General features: G+C 42.3%; 1 protein-coding gene across 1 annotated transcript; it reads left to right on the forward strand.

Moving 5' to 3' along the window:
* The first annotated feature begins 11,666 nt into the window (after positions 1-11,666).
* On the forward strand, positions 11,667-20,861 carry LOC139926985 (receptor activity-modifying protein 1-like). Its single transcript, XM_071918934.1, has 3 exons — positions 11,667-11,721; positions 15,725-15,863; positions 20,606-20,861. The coding sequence occupies exons 1-3, from the start codon at positions 11,667-11,669 to the stop codon at positions 20,859-20,861; spliced, it is 450 nt and encodes a 149-aa protein (XP_071775035.1).
* Positions 20,862-21,291: the final 430 nt, after the last annotated feature.

Raw genomic sequence — 21,291 nt, forward strand, 5'->3', positions numbered from 1 at the left:
AGTAAGAAGACTGACCTTTTAGTCAAGTCAAACTCATAAACTTGACTTGACTTAACATATAAAAAGTTGATGGTGGTTTCTTATTATATGGCCTGTACATTCATAAATTTAGAAGTCATTCTGAATGATTTAGCCATGTTTCTTTTTGGTATTTCTGAATATACAGTGACACAGCGCAGTGATTTCTAGCTGTACACAGTCTCTCAAGGACCACTGCATTCACTTCCTATGTAAACAGGGAAACTAGTCCCAGGTAGCTCAAAGCAGTTTGTTATTTTTCTATCATATTTGGTGTAAATTTAACAATCTCCCACACAAAACTGACAGACTTGGCCACACATCGTTTAAGATTACTCACCGTTTAGCTTTACAGCTGCTACAAGTTCTCATTTTCTCACTTTTAAGATGATGCTAGTCGCCTACTATCACTTAACACAATGTATGCTAAAGTGTTAGCATGGAGCACCTGAGCAGACAATCTACCGGGGACACATGGATGATTTTGGTGTCTATGTTCTCATCACTTAACAGATAAGCTGAATAACAGGCCAATCTCCCAAAAACTTGAACCCTTACCCTAATCTAAACCTAACTGTAATTCTAATCTTAATGCTAAACCCAAGTCCTAACCTGTAACTAGGCCCCTTGGAGAAGTGAGGACCAGCCAAAATAGCCTCACTCCGAAGGTCTACAACTCATACTGGTTCTCACAAGGATAGAAGTACACACACACAAACACACACACATGTAGACACAGTATGTAAGCGTGTAAATGACAGTTTGAGCGGTGCATGAAGTAGCCACCGACAGCATTTTGTCCATGAGACAAATTAGGTGTCATAATTAAAGGGAGAAAAATGAGCCGGTTTCCATTCTTCCTGTTTCCTCACCGACAGCTTCACGCACACCGCTAATGAAAGAGAGGGGGAGCGGAGTGAGGTGTGTGCGTGTGCGTGTGTGTGTGTGTGAGAGAGAGAGAGAGCGAGAGAGAGACAGAGAGAAACAGGACAAGAGTAAGAGAAAGAAGGACAGAGGGGAAGATGAGAGAGGAAGAGAGAGAGAGACGCTAATGGAGGAAAGGAGATGGGGGAGATGTGTGTGTGTGTGTGTGTGTGTGTGTGTGTGAGAGAGAGAGAGAGAGAGAGAGAGAGAAAAGGAAAAGAGATAATAAGAAAAACTGAGAAATGTAGCAAAAGACATGAAACAGAGAAGGAAAAAGAAAAAAAATGAAAGAGAGAAGTTAATGGATGACAAGGGAGAGGGTCAAGGTGTGTGTGTGTGTGTGTGTGTGAGAGAGAGAGAGAGAGAGAGAGAGAGAGAGAGAGAGAGAGAGAGAGGGAAACAGAAATATACAGACTGAGAGGAAAAAGACATAAAAGAAAGAATAACAGAGATGAAGGATGTGAGAGAGAGAGACAGAGAGAAAGTAAGACAGAAAGAGGGAGAAAGTGAGACAGTGAAAGAAAAAGGGAGGAAGAGAGAAAAGCAAGAAAAACAGAGAGAAAGATGGAGAGAGAGAGAGAGAGAGAGAGAGAGAGGACTAACGGGGGAGTGATGTGAGCGATATGAACCAAATTAAAACATTTGATGAAGTTCGGCCTTTTCCTTCTGGCATATTTTCACTGAATATTTTGCAGTTCTTTCCAAGAAGGAGAGAGTCGTAGAAAAAGAGGAGTATTCATATAAGAGGAGGGAGAAACTTCAGAGCGGTGTGTGTGTGTGTGTGTGTGTGTGTGTGTGTGTGTAGGAAGCCAGCGCCTCACAGCCGCAGAATGGAGGCATTTGTCTCTGAGTGGAATTACAAGTGGCGGGCCGAACAAACCCTCCAGTGGTCTAGAAGAAACAGAAGAAGAAAAAAAAGATCCCTCTGTCTTTCCTGTCCTTTCTCTTCCTGGGCCATGCCCCCACCAAAGAGTGTGTGTATGTGTGTGTGTGTGAGAGAGAGAGAGAGAGAGAGAGAGAGAGCGGGGGGGGGGAGAGATTTCCAATTCCAAAGTGACTTTATTGTAACAACACAAACCACTAAAAGCAGATTCAACAGACTTTGTACTCAAAACAAACAGCGTAGAAAAATAAAGCTAAAACACCGTACACACCGCTTCACCCACTGTGTGTGTGTGTGTGTGTGTGTGTGTGAGAGAGAGAGAGAGAGAGAGAGAGAATGCAATGGAGAGGCAAAGACACAGCGACAGAATGAATGTGACAATGAAATGAAGACAGAGCGCGTATGTGCGAGGGTGTTTACAGTAAGCACCCATGCGCCGTGTATTCTGTGTGTGTGTGTGTGTGCGCGCCTGTGTGTGTGTGCGCGCCTGTGTGCGTGTGTGTGTGTGAGTGAGATCTCGCAGTCCTTCTGAAAGGGGACATCTGTGCCAGGCTTCCAGGCTCCGACTGGCCAATCTAACTCACACTAGGAGTTGGCACCGGACGCCTCGGCACAACCAAAGCCAACCCTACTCATCATTAGGCAGCAAAGGCAAGGGGTTCAAAAGTCTGTCCTGCCAAACACACAAACAGAGAGAGAGAGAGAGAGGGAGAGAGAGAGAGAGAGAGGGGGAGAGAGAGGGAGAAAGATGCTACGGATAATTACAGGGGCCACTAAAGCTGCTATTTTGCATCCAACTTTCCTCCGGAAAAAAAAAAAAAAAATCTTGGATGTTTTCCTTCCCATGCTGTGCAGTTGTGATTCCGCATGTAAATATTTGGGTGCTTCGCAAAACCCGAAGAACAGAAGCCCCTCTGTATAGCCGGCAGGCAAACAAAATGTCAAGCAAACAGGCCCGTGACGTCGCCGCAGCGCTTTCAAACGCCCGGGAAAAAAAAGCGGGGGGGGGAAGCGTGCGCCGGGACGGGATGAGACGAAAGCGCCGGCTACGGAAAACAGAAAGCGCTTTTCCCGAAGAACAGCGTCATCTTTGTTCGACTGTTGAGTCAACGGGGCAGAGATACTGTAACCTTCAGATTCAGATGCCACGGACTGCGCTGCTGTCCCAGGCCTCGGGAAAGCGTCACACAGTCGTTCGCACGGCTTTGCTTTAGGGCTGCAACTGACGATTACTGTCGTTATCGATTTATCTAACGATTCGTTTTTTCAATTAATCGAGTAATCGTTCAGTCTGTTAAATGTGGAAAATAATGACAAATGCCCATCACAGGTTTCTAGAGCCCAAATAAAAGTGATTCTTCAAGTTGCTTACTTAGTCTGACCAGCAGCCAAAAAAAACCCAAAGTATTAATTTTATAATGATATGAAACAAGAGAAAAGCAGCAAATCTCAGCGTTTGTGAAGCTGCTACCAGCAAATGTTTGGTACTTGATAAATGACTAAAACGATTAATCGCTTATCAAAATGATAATAGATTACTTTTCTGTCGATCGACTAATCGATTAATCGACTAATCGTTTCGGCGCTACTGTGCTTACAGTCCGCTCAGGCCGTCCGGCTGTCGGGCGGCGATGACAGACGAGGGAAACAACCATCCACACCTCAATGTCACCCCCGCTGAACCGCCGTTATCATTCTCTCGCACGCCCCAGTCATATTTGATTCTTTTGTTTTCCCCTCTTTCTATCTGTCTCCAACACACACACACACACACACACATACACTCACAGAAGACAAACACAGAGACACAGAAACCATGTAGATCTCTATCGGCTAATCAGAAGCGATCACAGCTCATCACGGAGCGGCGAGTGCGAAGAAGAAGAAGAAGAAGAAGAAGAAGAAGAAGCGGCAGCACGTTCGACTAGCGTTCAGCCGCAGCCTGGCACGGGTTAAGCCTGGCAGATATCAAGTTACGATAGCGATGTTGACTAATTTAGAGCAAGATTGGATTCCTTCAACCCCCCCCCCCCCCCCCTCCCATCTCTCATACTGTCAAATAAAGGGCTCATGGTCTAGACTGATGCTATCAAAAAAAAAGCTTAATTAGCCTGTAATAAATTCTCATTTCCTCCAGTCTTCTACAAAGCCTCGGCCCGGCTCCGGCTCCACGCGCGCCAGCTGAAGAACACCCAATAATTTGATACTGGCATCGCCGGCTCCCTCCACCGCCACCGCCACCGCCACCCCCTTCTCCCCAGTCATTTCGCAGGAGAGCACATCTTTAAATGTCACCCAAACACACACGTGCACGTGCGGCGCTTGACACACACACACACACACACAGAGAGAGAGAGAGAAAGCTGGACTGATTAGAATGTTGGAGCCATTTGTTTCACCGACAGGGAGAGACAACCAGATAGAAAATTGTGAAATCGCCGCGTTAAACCCCATTTAAAGCTGCACTAGGTGAGATTTTTTTTGTAAAAACACGCCTGTCTTCTCAGTCTAAATCACAGCAGAGAAGAGCGTCCCGTAGATTTGCCTCAAAACTAAAGAGCGATATCCAAAAGCTGGACTCACCAACGATGGCTGAACCTTTTCACCACCTCCAACCCCACCAGCCACTGAGAAGAGGAAATTTAGGTCCGAGTAGTGTGCAGTTTACTGACATCTCATTACCTGATTTCTTGGTTTTTAAGTCTTCAAAATTCAGTTTCCTCTCGTCACGATTTGGAGCCACCGACAAACGAAGTCGCCTAGCGCCGCTGTAACCCCACATTCACACCACGAGCAACACGATCAACAAGTCACCGGAAGTCCGTTCATTTCCTATAGAGCCGAGTGACTAGGAAAAACTCGGAAAAGTTGGCCACTGCCGAACTTTTCGCAGTCGTCCGCCGCCAACAGCCAATCAGACTTGCGTGGTTTTTGTTTCCCTGCCGATTTCATTTCATGAACAAATGCAAAATGGACGAGAAGCTGGCTACAGCCGTTCAAAGCTTCCCAGGTCTCTACATCTTTTATTTTGAAACGTCTCAAAAAGAGTGAGATTTTGAAGTTTATTCATGATTATTCGACCTTAAATAACTCATCAAAACAATGTAACGTTATGAAAGGCAATACCAGTGAAGAATATACGATTTGTCGGTTCAGGACTTCGACCATCTGATGCAATTGGTCAGAATAGAGCGACCCACCAGCCAAGTTGCTCATTGTGTAAACGCAGGGTAAGTAAACACCTCCATGCTTGGCACACATGTTGACCCTGCAAATACACACACACACACACACACAGCTAAACTGACTATACTGACTAGAATGCTGCATCCATCGGATTCAATTGCCGTGTCAAACGCCACTGAAACGAACACTTCTAAGCTTGACATACTTCTACTTGCCACGGCTTTAGACGTCATCACTGTACAGTATTGTATATGAATTGATGTAAACACAATAGGGAAAGTATCTCAGTGAGAGATAGGAGAGAGTGTGTGTGAAAGAGAGGGGGTTAGAGAGGGGAAAATGGACAGAAAACACCCAATATCTAATCTGTATACACCCACTAACACCCACACACACACACACACACACACACACACACAAAGAACTTCCCAAGTGGCATAGCTCAGATTCTTGGGGAGAATTTGCATCACAAATATGGCTCTTGGATGGGAGTGTATGCACAGTGAATAAATAAGCCAAGGGAGGGTGCCACTCTTCTCCCCATTCATCCCCTCTATCACCCATCCATCCGTGCAGCCATCCACTCCTGTTTAATAGGCAGCATTCAGTGCCTTTCCTCCACGGGCCGTACCAGCAGACCCCGCGAGGGAGTCTGCGTCTACTCTGTCTCCCCTGCTCTCGTCTGAGAACCGCAAACCGCCAGAGAGCGAGCCAAAACTCGACCTGTCCTTGGAGGAGGGAAGAAAAGTGTCCCGGAGTCCCGTTTCTGCCTCTGAGAGGTTGGGCGATGTCCAAGTCCACCTCTGCACATCAATCTACAAACCCAACTGGCAATCATGTCTCTCTCTCTCCTCTCTCCCTCTCCCTGTGTGTGTGTACGTGATTTTGCAGACCAGCATTCCTTGCCAAAGCTTGATTATATCAATTAAGAAGGCAGCTTCTGGCATCACACACCGCTTAACGCCCCAAAAAGAAACACAAAATATGGTTGTGCAAACTCTGGATAATTGCAGCACGTCTTGTAGTGTGATATTATTCCAAAGCAAGAAAGCACAAACTCCAGAGCAAACCAAGCGGCAGGGAGAGAGGGCGCATTAGAGTCCTTATTGATCAGTATAGGTCTGTGAACAAAAGCTGATAGAAAAGGTTCAACAACACAATTTCTCAACTTCAAAGTCTCCGATAATTATTAGCCTGAATAAATGGGCGTGCGCTTTTGTTGCAGAAAAGGTTACCATTGGGAACAGCAGATAAATGCCTGTCTCAGTTAATACACCTCCACAATATTACCAAGCAAGTGGGGAAAACTCACATGTAAAATGTTATCATAGGGAGCTAGGGATCCTATTATATATTGTATCAGGATACTACACAAATATCACAGTAAAACTATGCACTATCCAATGTCATAGGGATATTATAGTGATACCACAGGAATAAAAAAGATACCATAAGGTCATTATAAACTGATTATTTTAGTACCATAAACACTCTATAAGTCCTTGTAGGAATATTACAGGAATATTAAAGTGCTTTTCGTTAGGGGATTCACACCAGGAGGTCCTATTGATGAAAGCGAGATGTTATCCCGCTGCCTTTATAGCTTGTATCTGCCACTACATCTAAATGATTTAAAGACCGTAAGGAATAAAAACTGTGCAATTGACGCAACCAAGTTCAATTCAATTGCAAGTCACATAAATTTGCTCAAATAGCCGCGGTCTTCACTCTATCAATGTTCGCTTAAGGGAATTAAATTAAAACGATGACGCATTAATTCGAGATGGAATAAATTAAACCATATGAAAAGCCCGAATACGACTCCAAGCCACGATGACCAGAGGGAGATTCACTAACGTAAAAAATCATTTTTAAACACTTCAGAACAAATTTTCCTCACCGAAAGACAAATCAGACGAGGCACTCGGACAAACTGATTTTATGACCTGAATCGGTTCGAAAATGTACCATTTTCTGTCTGATAGGTTTAAACATATAAATAAGGGGGCACAGCGAAACACTTCACAAATATGCCGAGGGGAGTTTGGAGAGGCTTTTACGCAGAGCCCGAAACGCTCCAAGAGGCTGCTGTATCACTCAGTTTGCTGCAGGTCGAAGTCGCGGTGCAAAGATGCGTTCAGATCAGCATCAGTGTGGCTGGATATTAAGTTAGGGCACAAGTTTCTGTCAGTGAGGTAGCGGCAAATAAAAATGGTAAACTGAGATCTCAAGTCGGCGATCATCTTACAGCAAACAACCGCCAAAAATCAATTATATTTTCAGAAAAACACTCATTTATGCTTTTCTTTCCCTTGTAAGACCCTATAGCCTCGTTTAACTTATAGCAGTTAGATGCGTACTATGATGTATTCTATGAGTTTATGTAAATATAAAGATGTGTGTCAGGATGAAAAAGGTGGGTAAACTCTATTCCGTAAATTTAAAAAAATGGGTAAACTGAGTCTTGGGGGTCGTGGGTGGGCTGGGGGTTTACCCTCATCCCTGACCTGCCCGGAGACCTTGGCGCAGGGACGCGCATCCAAGCACTCACCTGACTGTGTCGCACTCGACCGGATCACCACCAGAGTGACGAGGACGCAAGCGGGGAACTTCATCTTTGAAAGGCTGCTGTCTGTAACTCCCGTAACTCACATGTCCAATTAAGATATCCTCGTTTTCAGAGAGAAATGAAACATCAAAACGTCGGGGTCGGCTCTTGGAGTGTGGACACTGGCACAGTGTCCGGGCGCACCCAGAACCAGCGCCGTGGAGAGCTTTTACGCACCGGCGTTTGTTGTGTTTGTTTATCGGTTGCCAGACCAGTGTTTAGGTCGGTTTCCACCGCGGATACTCAAAGCCATTTACTCCTCACTCTGTCATAGCGCCGGTGGCTGGGGGTGGGGGGTGGGGGGGGTCGGAGTGTGTGTGTTGGAGGGAGAGGGGGGGGGGGGGGGGAGGGTTCTGGACACGCCCCTTCAGTGTGACTGGCACCTCCCGCAGCCTATCGGATCGGCTGGCCGAAAGGTTGGGAGTTTTTTGGAAATCCGCCCACCTTACTTATCACCTCTCCTCATTGGCTCATTAGGCTCCGTAGCCGCTGTCAATACACCTGTCATGACCAGACTTTGTTTTTGTTCCCTCGCCTGCTCGTGTGTAGCCGAAATGACTCGCTCTGTAAAAATCTATTTCGAGAAACAAGACAGTCTTGTTGTAAACTTGTCGTCTTAAGGGCATTCAATGTCATATTTCTTTAGTTGGCGTATTTATCAGCCTATTGGTTATTCTATACACAAAAAGAACTGTTGCAATGCTACAGTAAAAGAGGAATACTATACAACTATCACAGCAAAACATCCGTCCCTATAGGAATATTATAGGAATATCACAGTGATATCACAGGAGATAATGAGATTGAGCTCACGGGGCGACACACACACACACACACACACACACGCGCGCGCGCGCGCGCGCGCGTTATTAGCGCCCCTCTTTTGAAAAATGATAGAAGATACCATAAAGTAGCCTACGTTAAGGTCACTATAAACCTGACGACCACAGAGACACTTTCAGTACCTATAGGAACATTATAGTCATATTATAGGCTAGTGATTTTCTGTTAGGGAAGAGAGACGAATTTGTCGAAAACTTGTTAGCTTGGGGACATTTAATGCCACTTAATGCTGTTTTCTTAGTTAGTGCGTTTACTGTAGGTTGTTTTACAGAGGTAATGAAATTAATGGCATGAGTATTTGTATTTGTGCAGCGAGTATAGCCTAACACTGACTTTAAAAAAAGTTTCCTGCGGTGGCGCATCGGTGCCAGCAGGGTCAGGCTCTGCAAATATCCACCACTAGAAGGCACAGCCTATAAACTTTCATGATGCTAGTCTACAGCTGCAGTGAATTGAATCGCTGTAGCACTGCCATTTTCAGGGCCACTCATTTTACAAGCCAAATGAATCCGTGTACCCCATTTTGCACTTTGGCTTCGTTTGTGGACTGAGATGAAACTATGAAACGGGCTGCCAAATCAAAGAGGGCAAAAAAAAGACACTGATTTGTGATCCATGTAAGGTCAAGGCCCGGAGAGAACTAGGTCTATTACTAAGCATTTCAGAAGCTTACAAGGGTTTAGAGGGAGCAGAATTATCCTCAGCGTCCCACAGAGAGTCAAAGATCAGGTTTATTTCGTGTCCTCTGCTGCTCTCTAGGGGATTTTACAGAGAATTACTCAATGCATGTCTGTGTCTATAGTCCTGCTTGGGTCACGATTCATCTGTTGAAAGACATAAAATATACTTGCCGTTGCATTTAGTATGGAATCATTTATTCACTAAACGTATACTCATGACTTATAGCATTACACACAGTCATGCAGTGGTAAACAAAAAAGTGGATAATTGATGATCTCATCACCATGAGGCAAAACCAACCACCAATCCAAACAAAAATGAATAGGATTTGCATTAAAAACATTGATTTATGTTGTTTACCCTGTCCTCATATAACTTACCAGTTTGATACTACTTACTGTGATGTATACTCTGAGTTTCATATGAGAGAGATTTATGTCAGGCTAAAAATGTTGATGCACTGTGGGTTTACACTCCACTACATCCCGTATCACACACCACACTGCAGGTATAGGCACATATATATATATATATATATATAAGCCACAGTATGAACCTGAGGGGAATGAACTCCCTCGGCTGTCAGTCTACACACTGCATGCTCCTGTCAGGACCGGGATCAGTTCACTTTCAATTCAATTCTCCACTTTCAACTGGCTCAATGAATTACATTAGGCGACATTATGCAATTATGCAAACTACAATCCACATAAAAACGACCATTCTCAGTAATTTCCCACTAGATTGGGATATGATAAAATATCTTCAGCTTTTGAATTTTGAAGACAATCCGCTCTCTGAATTGAATGAATGGAATCGAACATATAATATAGGCTAATGTTCTCCTATAGGGACTTAAAGTGTGTCTGTGGTAGTCAATACTGAATTTAGTGTACTTTATAGCGACTTTATCGTATTTAATAGTATTTTTAGCTCATATTGTATCACTATAATAGTCCTATAATATCCATATAGTGCAGTGGGTCTGCGGTAGTCAATAGTGAATTTATAGTGTAATCTATCATACTTTTTGATATTTTAGCTCCTATAATATTCCTATAATATTCCTACAGGGACTATGTCAGTGGTACGCAATAGTGAGTTTAGAGACCGTATTGGGTTTTATGATATTTTTTAATATCCTATTGCTTTAATATTCCTACAGGATACATCGTTTTTAGTTTTTATGTGGTGTTTGTATAGTAGGCCTATCCTTCTAAAATGTATTGTAGGATTACTATTCTTCTTCCTAACAGCTGCCCCCTCCCTCCTGCCCAGGACACACTGGGTGGCAGCACAACACAGACCAGCCCATTGTCCCTTTGAGATAGGCATTCAGTTAATGACTTTTCCACTGAACTGCATGAGATTTATGCTGATAATGTATCTGAAATGAAAATGGGTATTCTGTCCCCGCGTTATTCCACAAGCAAATTTGATTTGAGGGTTGGAGAGTAATGGATTACAGTAACCGCAAAATTAAGATGAAGAAATCCATTACAAGCCTAAAAGATAAGTGATTCAAAAAATGTGACTGTAGTCTGTTATATAGGCTATATATTAAAAAAAAAAAAAAATACTTTTGGAAAGCAGGTGATTACCTGAAACATGGCTGTGAAAGAAAAAGACAGCGAAATTATGGATAAACATCCCTCCATTCATTTTCCAAATGATAATGAATGCAGATGACAATAATAGCACCATTCAAAATAAAGATCATAAATGTGGATAATTGTCCATAAAAAAAGTTATATTCTCATTAAACTTACATGCTGAAAGTTTCCCTCATAACCATTTTGGCCTTCACTAAAGCCACTTCATTCCTATTGAGACATACTGTATCTGTACTTCATAGTGAGTTTATAGAGGCCTTATCGTACTGTAATGGTAGGCTATTTATCTCCTATGGATTATATCACTATAATATTCCCATTATATCCCTATTATATTATTGTGAGAGGTATATGTGGTAATTTATGGTGAGTTTATAGTGGCCTTATCCTACTTATGGCATGTGTTATCTCCTATGGTATCACTATAAGATTCCTGTGATATTCCTATGGATTATATACAGTTTATAGTTTTGATTTGTGTAGTATTTCTCTAAAATATATCATACGATCACTTCTTTTTCGTACTGGCGCACTGGGCTCATTAGTAATGACTCGGTGCCTGACTTTGTTTTCCTCCTGCTTGTGGAACAGCTCCATACTATAAGCAGTGGGACATCGGGATCAAATGACAGGCAGAGCTGCTATCATTAGTGCCGTGGTGAGAAAAGAAGAGGCTGGGACTGTGGAAGTTCAAGGGGCTTTTACGCGCAATCAGATGCCAATCGCCGCTGTTGTCCGCTTCTGTTACTGTAACTGGACACCATGACTTGCGATGCACTTTTTATTCCGATGTGATCTGGTTCATGAATAAGACGGTTCGGCTACTATCCTGGAAGAAGAATGAGATCTGTGAAGCGGATCTTCTGGGAGTGAGCACAGCGCGTAAAAAGTCTTGGAGTTGGTGTTTATCATGGCTTTGGAGCGCGCGTCGCTCCTGAAAGTAGGGCTTGTTTTGTTCATGGCAGGTGAGTGTCTATGGTGAAATATTAAGTTTCTCTTCAGTGGTTGAAACAAACTTTTTTTTTTATTATTTAAAAGATATTTTGAAAGAAAATGACGATTAATTACAACCTTGTGTGTGCAAAAACACATGACATAATGGTGTGTGTGTGTGTGTGTGTGTGTGTGTGTGTGTGTGTGTGTGTACACATTGCACAATCGTGCAAAGACTTTACTGAAATCCCATTTATCTATGTATGCATGGATGTATTTATGTTTGTTTGCTTGTTGTTAGTTTGTTTATTTTTCTATTTGTCCATCATTTATTCATTCATTCATTTACATATAATAAAATTATGTTAGACATCCACAATTCAACTTATGAAAAGTAAACTTCTGAATTATTAACTTTTTTAGTCCGGCAGGAACACATAGAGGTTTTCTATGGAACATAAATACTTCCGTAGCTCCATCCAGATCCAGATTAATCCAACTTTTGAAGTCTTTTCTCCTCAGCAGCATCAGAGGCTTCATTCAGCCATCCGGACCTGTTAAAGCAGGAGTTTGGAGCAAAGTAGATCTTCATCAAGTCAGAAAGAAGGCTTTGATCCCCAAAAGTTGCTGCTATTCAGAGCTTTACCAGAATATGTGGAGGAAAACGTTACAGATGGGACACTAAAGGGGTTTTATCCTGATTCACTTGAGATTTTGTACAAAGTGAAGCATAATCCCATAATAAATCCCTATGGAGCAGGTTGAGTTGGTGAGCTGAAGTTTGGACATAGAACGATAGGACCAAACTGTCCTGTCATTAGCTGTAGACCTTCAACTTCACACTTGGAGAGGATGAGGCAGGAAATATTCAATTAGACATTATTTGGGCAGGTAGGCCATTTTCATTAGGGCTTATATGTGTGATCCTACTCAGAGTAAATTACTTTCTTAAGAGAATGTGTCATTTTCAACACATCCATGTGTCTGGTTGTGTTACTTTTCAAAGCAACATATGTCGACAACACATAACGATTGTTCGTAATATATATTGTACTGAAAAGTTGGTTAGGCTTTCTTCATATGAACTTAACATTTACATCTGACCAACTCTATTCTGAAACCTCACAAAATCAATACATTTCCCCAAAATGTCAATAGGTGGATGAATTAGAAGTTATTTCAGATTGAGAGATGAACAGCAGCAGTAGTTTACAGGGTAAAGGGCTTGTTGCGGTTGGGAAAATCTCACCTGGGAACATGAATGAAGAACATTATACCCTCTGTGTGTGAGTGTAACCCTGGAAAAAGAGCTTATTCAGTTGACCTTCCCTGGATAAACAAAAGTTTGGAAAGAAACAAAACGGTTTATCCCAGGATTATTCTGCAGTAAGTCCGGAAACTAACCCTGCGCTCCCTTTTATAAAATCTGATATTATGGGGTTTCACATCCGCTCCTAGATGGAGAATGTGGAAATTAGGCTCTCATGCTGAGCAACACAACAGCTGGCTAAACATGAATGATATCTGAGCCAACTGGATCATATCATATTCATAAGCATCATTTTCATAATCCTTAAAGATGCAGTTCGAGAATGGTAGACTAAATTCCAGTCTCCATGACTCATATTAGTGTGTGTTAGACTGAAACCCAGCCATGTCAGTATGTTGAGATATAAATTAACATTATTCAAAATGGGCATTTCGCTGATGCCCTTACCCAGAGTGAAGTGGAGAGAGCTTCAGTGTTTTGCTCAAGGACACTTCAACCATCATGTTGGCTGTTGAACCCGTGATCTGTAACCTGTGATTCTGTGTTTTCCTTCAGTGTTCAGCTTCGGGTGTTGTTTGGTCAATGTCAAAATAGTATTCTGGAAAATATTCTAAAAGTCTAAGCAGATCAAAAGAATATAAGCTGAAAATGTGCTGTGGATATATAGGGCATCATCATATCAAAAATACGCTATTTTTAAGGCATAGGTCTGTGTCAGGGCCTGTCTGTCTTATGTACTGTAAGGGTTGTTACTTTTCAGATCCATATGTAATGATTTTCTAGGTGGAGGACCTGATGGGACACCAGGTACAGGAGGAAAAAAAACAAACAGAGAAAAACTAGAAAGCACTCGATAGAGCCCAACCCCCCCACCAACAACACTGAACAACTCTCCAACTTGCAAAGCCTCAGCCTCCCTAATGGTTCACATGTTTATTGTTTGTCTTTTTCTGAGAAAATAGTACTGAGAAAATAGCACGTGAATGCAATGCAGTTTAGCAGCCAACTTGGAAGTCCCAGATGTCGGACTTTCCCACCAGTGCCTGAACGCAGCATAATAGTTATGACTAAAAAACAATAATGGCAGAAATCCCACATCTGGATCATCAACAAAATCTAATCAACTGATCCCTGCGTCAAGGTTGAAATGTCCACCAAATTTCATCCAAGTCCGGTTTTTACTTTTTGAGCTATCTTGCTAACAAGCAGACAGACAGAGGTGAAGCATGACCTCCTTCATACTGTCAGGATGGAGGCGAAGGTAATGCATGAGCTCAACGACGCTTCATTTTTCAAAACTGCCGGCTTATTTTTCCAGCTTTTTGCACCTCACTTTGTCTTTCTTTCGCTTTTGACTCCTCCAGCACCTCCAGCCTCTATTTGGAAGAGAGAGAACCGCACCGCCGATGGGGCTTCGACCATTTTTCACATCCTTCGTTTTGGTAGTATCTCTTTCGAAAAAAACCCCGTGTTGACATCTTGGGTCTTCCTTTGAGGGCGTTAGAGCCTCAAGAGTCTCTGAGAGGAAAACTTGATTCGCTTTTTTATCAGAAGTCCAAACAAACTGGCTCAGCTATGCTGCTGGAGGGAAAGTGGAGAAATCATGGTTGATCATGCTCATGTTTTCTGGTCCTGTCCCTCTATTCAGACTTTTTGGGAGGAAGTAGCAACAATCATCTCAAAAACCCTGGGTTTTAGTATCAGTACAACATTCACATCCCTCTATCTTGGACATATCCCTGACGGGTTAAGTAAAGATGATACCTACCTCCTAAAGATTTTGCTGGCAGCAAGTAAAAAGGCCATTACTAAATATTGGCTTCAGAAAAACTGCCCTACTGCTGGCCTCTTTGTCAATATTGTTAAACACCTACATCTTCTAGAACAGATGACCTGATCCGTACGGCTCCAAAAAGAACTGGGAGAAAAACAGTGGGAAAAATGGTGTTTTTTTTTAGCCAATGAGACAGATCTTTCATAATTATTGTATGTATCATGTGCGATATTTTATCTTAAATTAGGCAAATTTGCTTTTTTATTTTTTGTTTCTTGTTTGCTTTTTGCCTGCTGTCCTTATAATGTGAAAAATGTTCATAAATAAAAAGTTTTTAAAAAAAAGAGTCGCTGAGAGGGAGCAAACATAATGGGCACACAGTTGACCGTTATCAGGCCCTTGCAGACCGCGCTACACGTTGTTTCTCCATCCTAACAACAACCTGTTCGCTCCACGCGGGCCCCGTCCGCCAGTTTAAGCTCCCTCTCCTACTGTAGCGCTCACTGGTGCTACATTCATCACCAAGTCCTGCGGGACGGCTGCGGTCCGCCTCTACGCCGAGAGGCTGTTTACACCGCATCTCTGAAGTAAACAAATGGGATTGGGACTCAGACAGCAAATTAAAATCTTCTCTCGCAGAAAGTATCAGCCTAATAGGCAAGGGATGGGCCGATAGGAATAACCGGCGCCAGGACGTGACCTTGTTTTGTTGCACAAACATAGTCTTAATTATCAGGAATTAAGCACAGCAGATAATCTCAGTGGTGCTTTGTATAATCCACTGTATCTTCACAGTCATTGCAAAGTTATTTTTCAATGGAATAGACTGATCATGCAGCTCCAGTCACCTCAAATGCCCAGAATCCATTTTTAATTGTGTTGTTTATTCATGCATTTATTTCTCTCTCTCTCTCTCTCTCTCTCTCTCTCTCTCTCTCTGTCTCTCTCTCTCTCTCTCTCTCTCTCTCTCTCTCTCTCCCTCTCCCTCTAGCCCAAGTCCTTCCGTCGGTGTCAGGCTGCAACAGAGGTTTCTATGAGAGGATGATCAATGAACTCTGCTTAGCTAAGTTCAAACTAGACATGGGAGGCTTGGACCGCGGCCTGTGGTGCAGCTGGCCGGACACCTTGGAGTGAGTTCACCTGTTGCTTCACACAAAGAGGCGGGACAAAGTTATACAAAAAAATAACTCATTAGCAGGGTGAAACACAGTTGCAGGGTACACACTTGTCCCTCCGCTCAGAGATTCCCATTCAAAACATGCATTTATAGATTGTCAGTCAACCAAAGCCTAACAGTTGTTACTCTAGTTTTTGTTCAGTGTTATTTTAGTCTCTTCAACCTATAATTTGTGGTATCTGCTGTCAACAGACTGTAAAATAGTGAGAGTTAATACATTTGTAGGTCCAGAAAGAGACTACACATTCACCACTGCTATAATTCATGCACTTCATACTAAAATGCGATATATCCATGTTTGAAAACATTAATAGTTGCTCCCTAACAGTCATATCTCAACAGTTCAAACATTAAATGGTTGATTCCTGCAAAATGTGGCTTTGTTATAAGAGAAAGCCTAAAGATAGAAATTCACTTCAATAAAATTGCCTCATTAGTTTAAACTGCCAGCATCAATGTGTTAGACGAGGTGTTACTTGTGTTTTCAAATGGTCGACACCTCATTATGAAATGGAATGAGCAATTTTTTTCAGTTAGTTGGAGAAATTATTTCCTTTTACAAGAGTGCATTAATGTAATTATTCCACATGCAAGGAAGGATGTAGAGGAGGGTAAACCCACTTAAACTCAGTTTGCCTGCCTTTTCTTTTTGTGAAATAGAGCTTACCTGCCTTTTAAGCTGTTAAAAATATGAATGATATCATTTCATTGCTTCATACTGAGTAGAATCAACACTAATACAAGATACATTAAATCCAAGTCTTCACTATACAATGGAACATAAATTGATGCTATTTTACAATGTTATTTTCTATTTTTGGTATGGTTATAGAAGGAATGGTGTCTTTGCCTTGTCTCCCTGCCTTATGGCTATCACCAACTTGAGTTCATAGTGTAGCTGCATCTTTACCCACCACATCACTGGGTCATGGGTCTTTTATCTATTGGATATTATATTCTCTGTACGTGTCAGATAGCGTCTCACAGCAGCGCTCGGCTCCTCTGCCCAACGCTGGCCGTCACTGGATGAGTCAGACAGCAGGGTGAGAGGAGCTGAGAGGCCCACAGGAGCCACTGTCAGAACTGTGTGATTTCCCCCCCGGCTCGCCGTCCTTAACACACTCTCTCTGTCCGTTTGTAATTGGTGGTGGTGATGTGTGTGTGTGTATATGTGTCTGCGTGTTTGTGCGCTTGTCCTAATTCATCATCCAAAACTTGTATGGACACATAGAGGCCTTTGCAGTTGCATCACAAATCTTCTAGTAGCCTAATGATGTCTGGCACCATCATGGAGGTCCATTGGAGAAATGTGCACAAATAACGGCTAAATATAGCCTATGACAAGGCTAGAAAAAGAGAGATACCTCAAAAGGATTGTTGTGGTGTGGGTGCAGGTCAATTCAGAAAGATAATAAACTCAAGTGAATAGTCTGATAAGGTAGATTTGTTCATTTTGTCTTTGTCCCCTTCGGTCCTATCTCTACTCCATATTATAGCAGCTTGAGAAGAGTTAGCTAAGTCAACCTAAACAAACAGCTGGCTTTTGGCTTTGTAAGCTAACTAGCCAGCAGGTTAATTTGTTAAACCAGTGCTAATAACATGCTAGGTTCTATTATTAGCTAGTGCACTCATTATTAGCTAGTGCATAAAGCAGATGTGTTAACAAGAGAGTGAGGATTAACTGAACAGATACTATGGTTAGCTAACAAGCTAACATTAAACACAAAATTGATCAGATGTAGGCCTATCAGTAGCACAACAGCACATAAATGAACAATGTTGATTGAAGTTTGTTGAGATGGCCAAGTTGTACATTAAGAAACACAATCAGTCATTGTTGCCCAAGAGCTGTGGCCCTCCACTATGGCCGCCAGAGGGTGTGTTATGTCACCTGGAAGCCCATACTGTCCCCTTTGATAGCTGGCTGGATAAACGACACTCTTGTCACAGCTAAAGTGCTTTGTTTGGCTTTCCAATGCAAGTCATGCCCTGACATCCATCACCGCCAGGCCCTGCATGTGGAACACTTTAAGTCTAGTGGCATCCAGTGCTGAGCTTATGGTGCGATGGACTACTGTTTATGTTGCCATCGACAAAGCACTGACAGATGCAGAGATAACTAGACTAGAGAGAGAGAAGAAAGAAAGAAAGAAAGAAAGAAAGAAAGAAAGAAAGAAAGAAACTTAAAGGAGCTTTACATGATTCAATTTGCTACCAACCCTTCCCTACAATCTTTGCCGTCTATCTGCTGCTGATCATGTGGGGATCTGTGTGTGTGTGTGTGTGTGTGTGTGTGTGTGTGTGTGTGTGTGTGTGTGTATGCTGTGCTTGTGTCTGTAATCTTGTTATAATGCTGCACGTTTTTTAAATTAGTAATGTGATTGTTGTTTCACTAACACTGAAAGATAACGCAGATTTTACAGTTAATATGTTTTGTTTTTGCAATAAGATTATTATAATCCTATTACATATAATTTGTTAGTCCCCAAACCTGTGTGTGTGTGTGTGTGTGTGTGTGTGTGTGTGTGTGTGTATGCGGGTGCATGTTTGTGTTTTCAATCCAATTTTTTTTCTGCAATAGCTAAACACTGAGACAAATCCAAAAAGCGCCAGACTCAACTCTTGGGACTTGCTTGTTAGTTTCATATTAAAAACTCTTCAACTTAAAAAAAAACCAAATTACTCTTTGCATAAGAGCCAGATAGTGTCATTCACACACTGTTTTTTGCATTAATATTGCTTAGGTCTTTAAAAACACTACAGTCTCTAGACACTTATCTTATCTGGAGACCAAAACCTCTCAGTGAGTAGAAGCCCTATACACACACACACACATACACACACACCTACACACACACACATTTGTATTACTATGCTTGTGAGGACCTTCATTGACAACATTCACTTCTTAATCCCTGACCCTAAAATAACCCCTTTAAGAAGTGATGACTGGCAAAAAATGTCCTCACTTTGGACGATTCTCCTCATCTTTCTATCCTTGTGAGGACATTTTACATTCTACTTGGCAGCTGACACTCTTCTTCAAAGTGACTTACAATGAGTAAGCAGGTACTATATGATGTCTTGCTCAGGGACACTTCAACAGGAAATATGGCTCTTGCCTGACAAAAAAAACCCTCATCATCAGATACTGCTATATATCATCAATTTATGATGTTCAAGGCATTCCAGGAGTTATTTTGTGCTGAAGTGTTGTAATTAACTTTTTTGGTGTACCCGCTTTCCCTCAACCTGCCTCGTCTACTTCTACTCCAGTTAGTGATTTCCTACATTTCCCAGAATGCTATTTGACAACCCCCAGAGAGAGAACAGGTGTGAACTTGTTGCATTCAGCTGTGGGTTAAATGTGTAGGTGGAGGGAGCGATCGCAGTAGTGAGTCCATAGTTAGAGCAGAGTGAATTTTTTGGGGGTCAAGAAAAATTGAGAGTTTCATCGCTTGATGCACATGTCTTGTGGCTGCATTGCATTCTGGACTATTGAGGCTACTGTCAGTGAAGAAACCGGTATCTCTAGATTTCTTCCTGTATGATTGTTGAACGTCGGTGCAAAATGGCAGCTCTAGAAAGAAGCCCTCGCACTTTGATTCTGAAGGACTGACAACAAAACCTGACGTTTACCATTGATATTTTAGATAGATTAAAAATGTTTTGCTATTAAACTGTCACATGCTTCCTTTGGCCAGTTATCCTCATAAGAAACAACAAAATGGGCCTGGAAATGCAAAGTAAAGCACCAATATCTGTTTCTGGATAGTGTTAAAGTGTTTCAGTGTGTTTTTTGTTCCTTTAAGGGGCTTTCTAACCCCCTCCCCGGCCACGCCGTTAAACACGTTGGCCATCCGGAACAGAATCTCTCCTGGTATGGTGCAATGCTGCGCTGAGGGTGCTACCATGTTGGTATGCATCTCCATTTCTCTTGCCCTCTTCCACCTAGCGGTTATATTTAGCTGTGTAAAGCCCACTGGTAATTCTAGACGCTCCTTTGCCTTTTTCCTACCAACAGGCATCCCCACTCTGGTCGGGACACTTGAAGGGCACCATGAGAGACCTTGTCAGTGTGAAGAGCTGATTTCCAAAACGCTATATATCAATTTGTTATAAGGAGAGTGAGGAAGACACATAAGTGACCCCAACAACACCCCCTATTCTATACCAAAATGCTCTATATTCTCCTTGGAAAATTTGTTTTACTTCATGTTTATCACACAAAATCTCAAAAAATGTGGAGGATCCGGTGTGTAAAAGTTTTATAATTTTAGTTACCTGTCATCTAGGATTTGTTTTAATGATTTACCCTGAACCATCATGTAACACTTGGCGTCTTTTTTTTATGTTGGATAACTTATCTGTGTGTTTTACTACAGAGCAATGTCAGCATGAAGTAAATTAATCACAAGGTTTAATGCTTTAATCATTGTGAACTGGCTTTACACGGGCAGGCAGTATTTATGACTTTATGGGTACAGTGTGGTTTTAAAATAGCACAGGTCATCTCACAGTACACACACTCATTTGAGAAAGAGTTGATTATATTTGAGAGTAGCATTAGGATATTTATTGAAATTGCCCTCACGCCCTATTTTCTTTTTCATTTCTGAGCCGAACCCAACTTCTGCCCAGTTCACCATGCATGTGTCCACTGTGTGTTTGACTGTGTGTTGTCGCCCTCTGCAGGCCGTATGAGGGACTCACCAACTGCACTTACCAGGTGGCCCTGAGGATGGACTGCTTCTGGCCCAATCAGATAGTCGACCGCTTCTTCATGCAGATCCACCGGATCTACTTCCACGACTGCGCCCTGACCGGCCGGCTGCTCCACGACCCGCCGGTCAGCATCCTCGGCCCGTTCATCGCCGTGCCCGTGCTGGTCACGCTGCTCGTGACTGCCCTGGTGGTGTGGAGGAGTAAGCGCAGCGAGGGAGTGCTATAGGGAATCTATTGATCTATATTTGGACTCGAGGCTTGGAGATGTGGACTCAGGACAAGCAGAGACCCAGACATGCGTACATGTCAGAAAGGATTTGTGGGTGATTTTAGCATAATTCATTAAGTTACAGACATTTATACTCAATGATTTGAGATTGTATTACTCCAATATGAAGAGTATATGGAATGATGAGTATATGCAGTGATATAATAATAAGCATGACTTAGTATGCGCTATAGTAAGATGTGATAAATGTTTGCTCTCTTTGGTACAAAAATAGACTTTCTCTGTTCACTCATTTTTGACTACCACCTTCCCAATAACCCATTGAGAATTGTATTGCTATACACAAACATTGACAAGAATGGAGAAGTTATTTATAAAACCAGAGTCTCGAAGTTTGGCAGGGGAAAGAGAAAAAAAAAAGGTATTT

Source organism: Centroberyx gerrardi, chromosome 21 (assembly GCF_048128805.1).
Source record: "Centroberyx gerrardi isolate f3 chromosome 21, fCenGer3.hap1.cur.20231027, whole genome shotgun sequence".
Lineage (NCBI taxonomy): Eukaryota > Metazoa > Chordata > Actinopteri > Beryciformes > Berycidae > Centroberyx > Centroberyx gerrardi.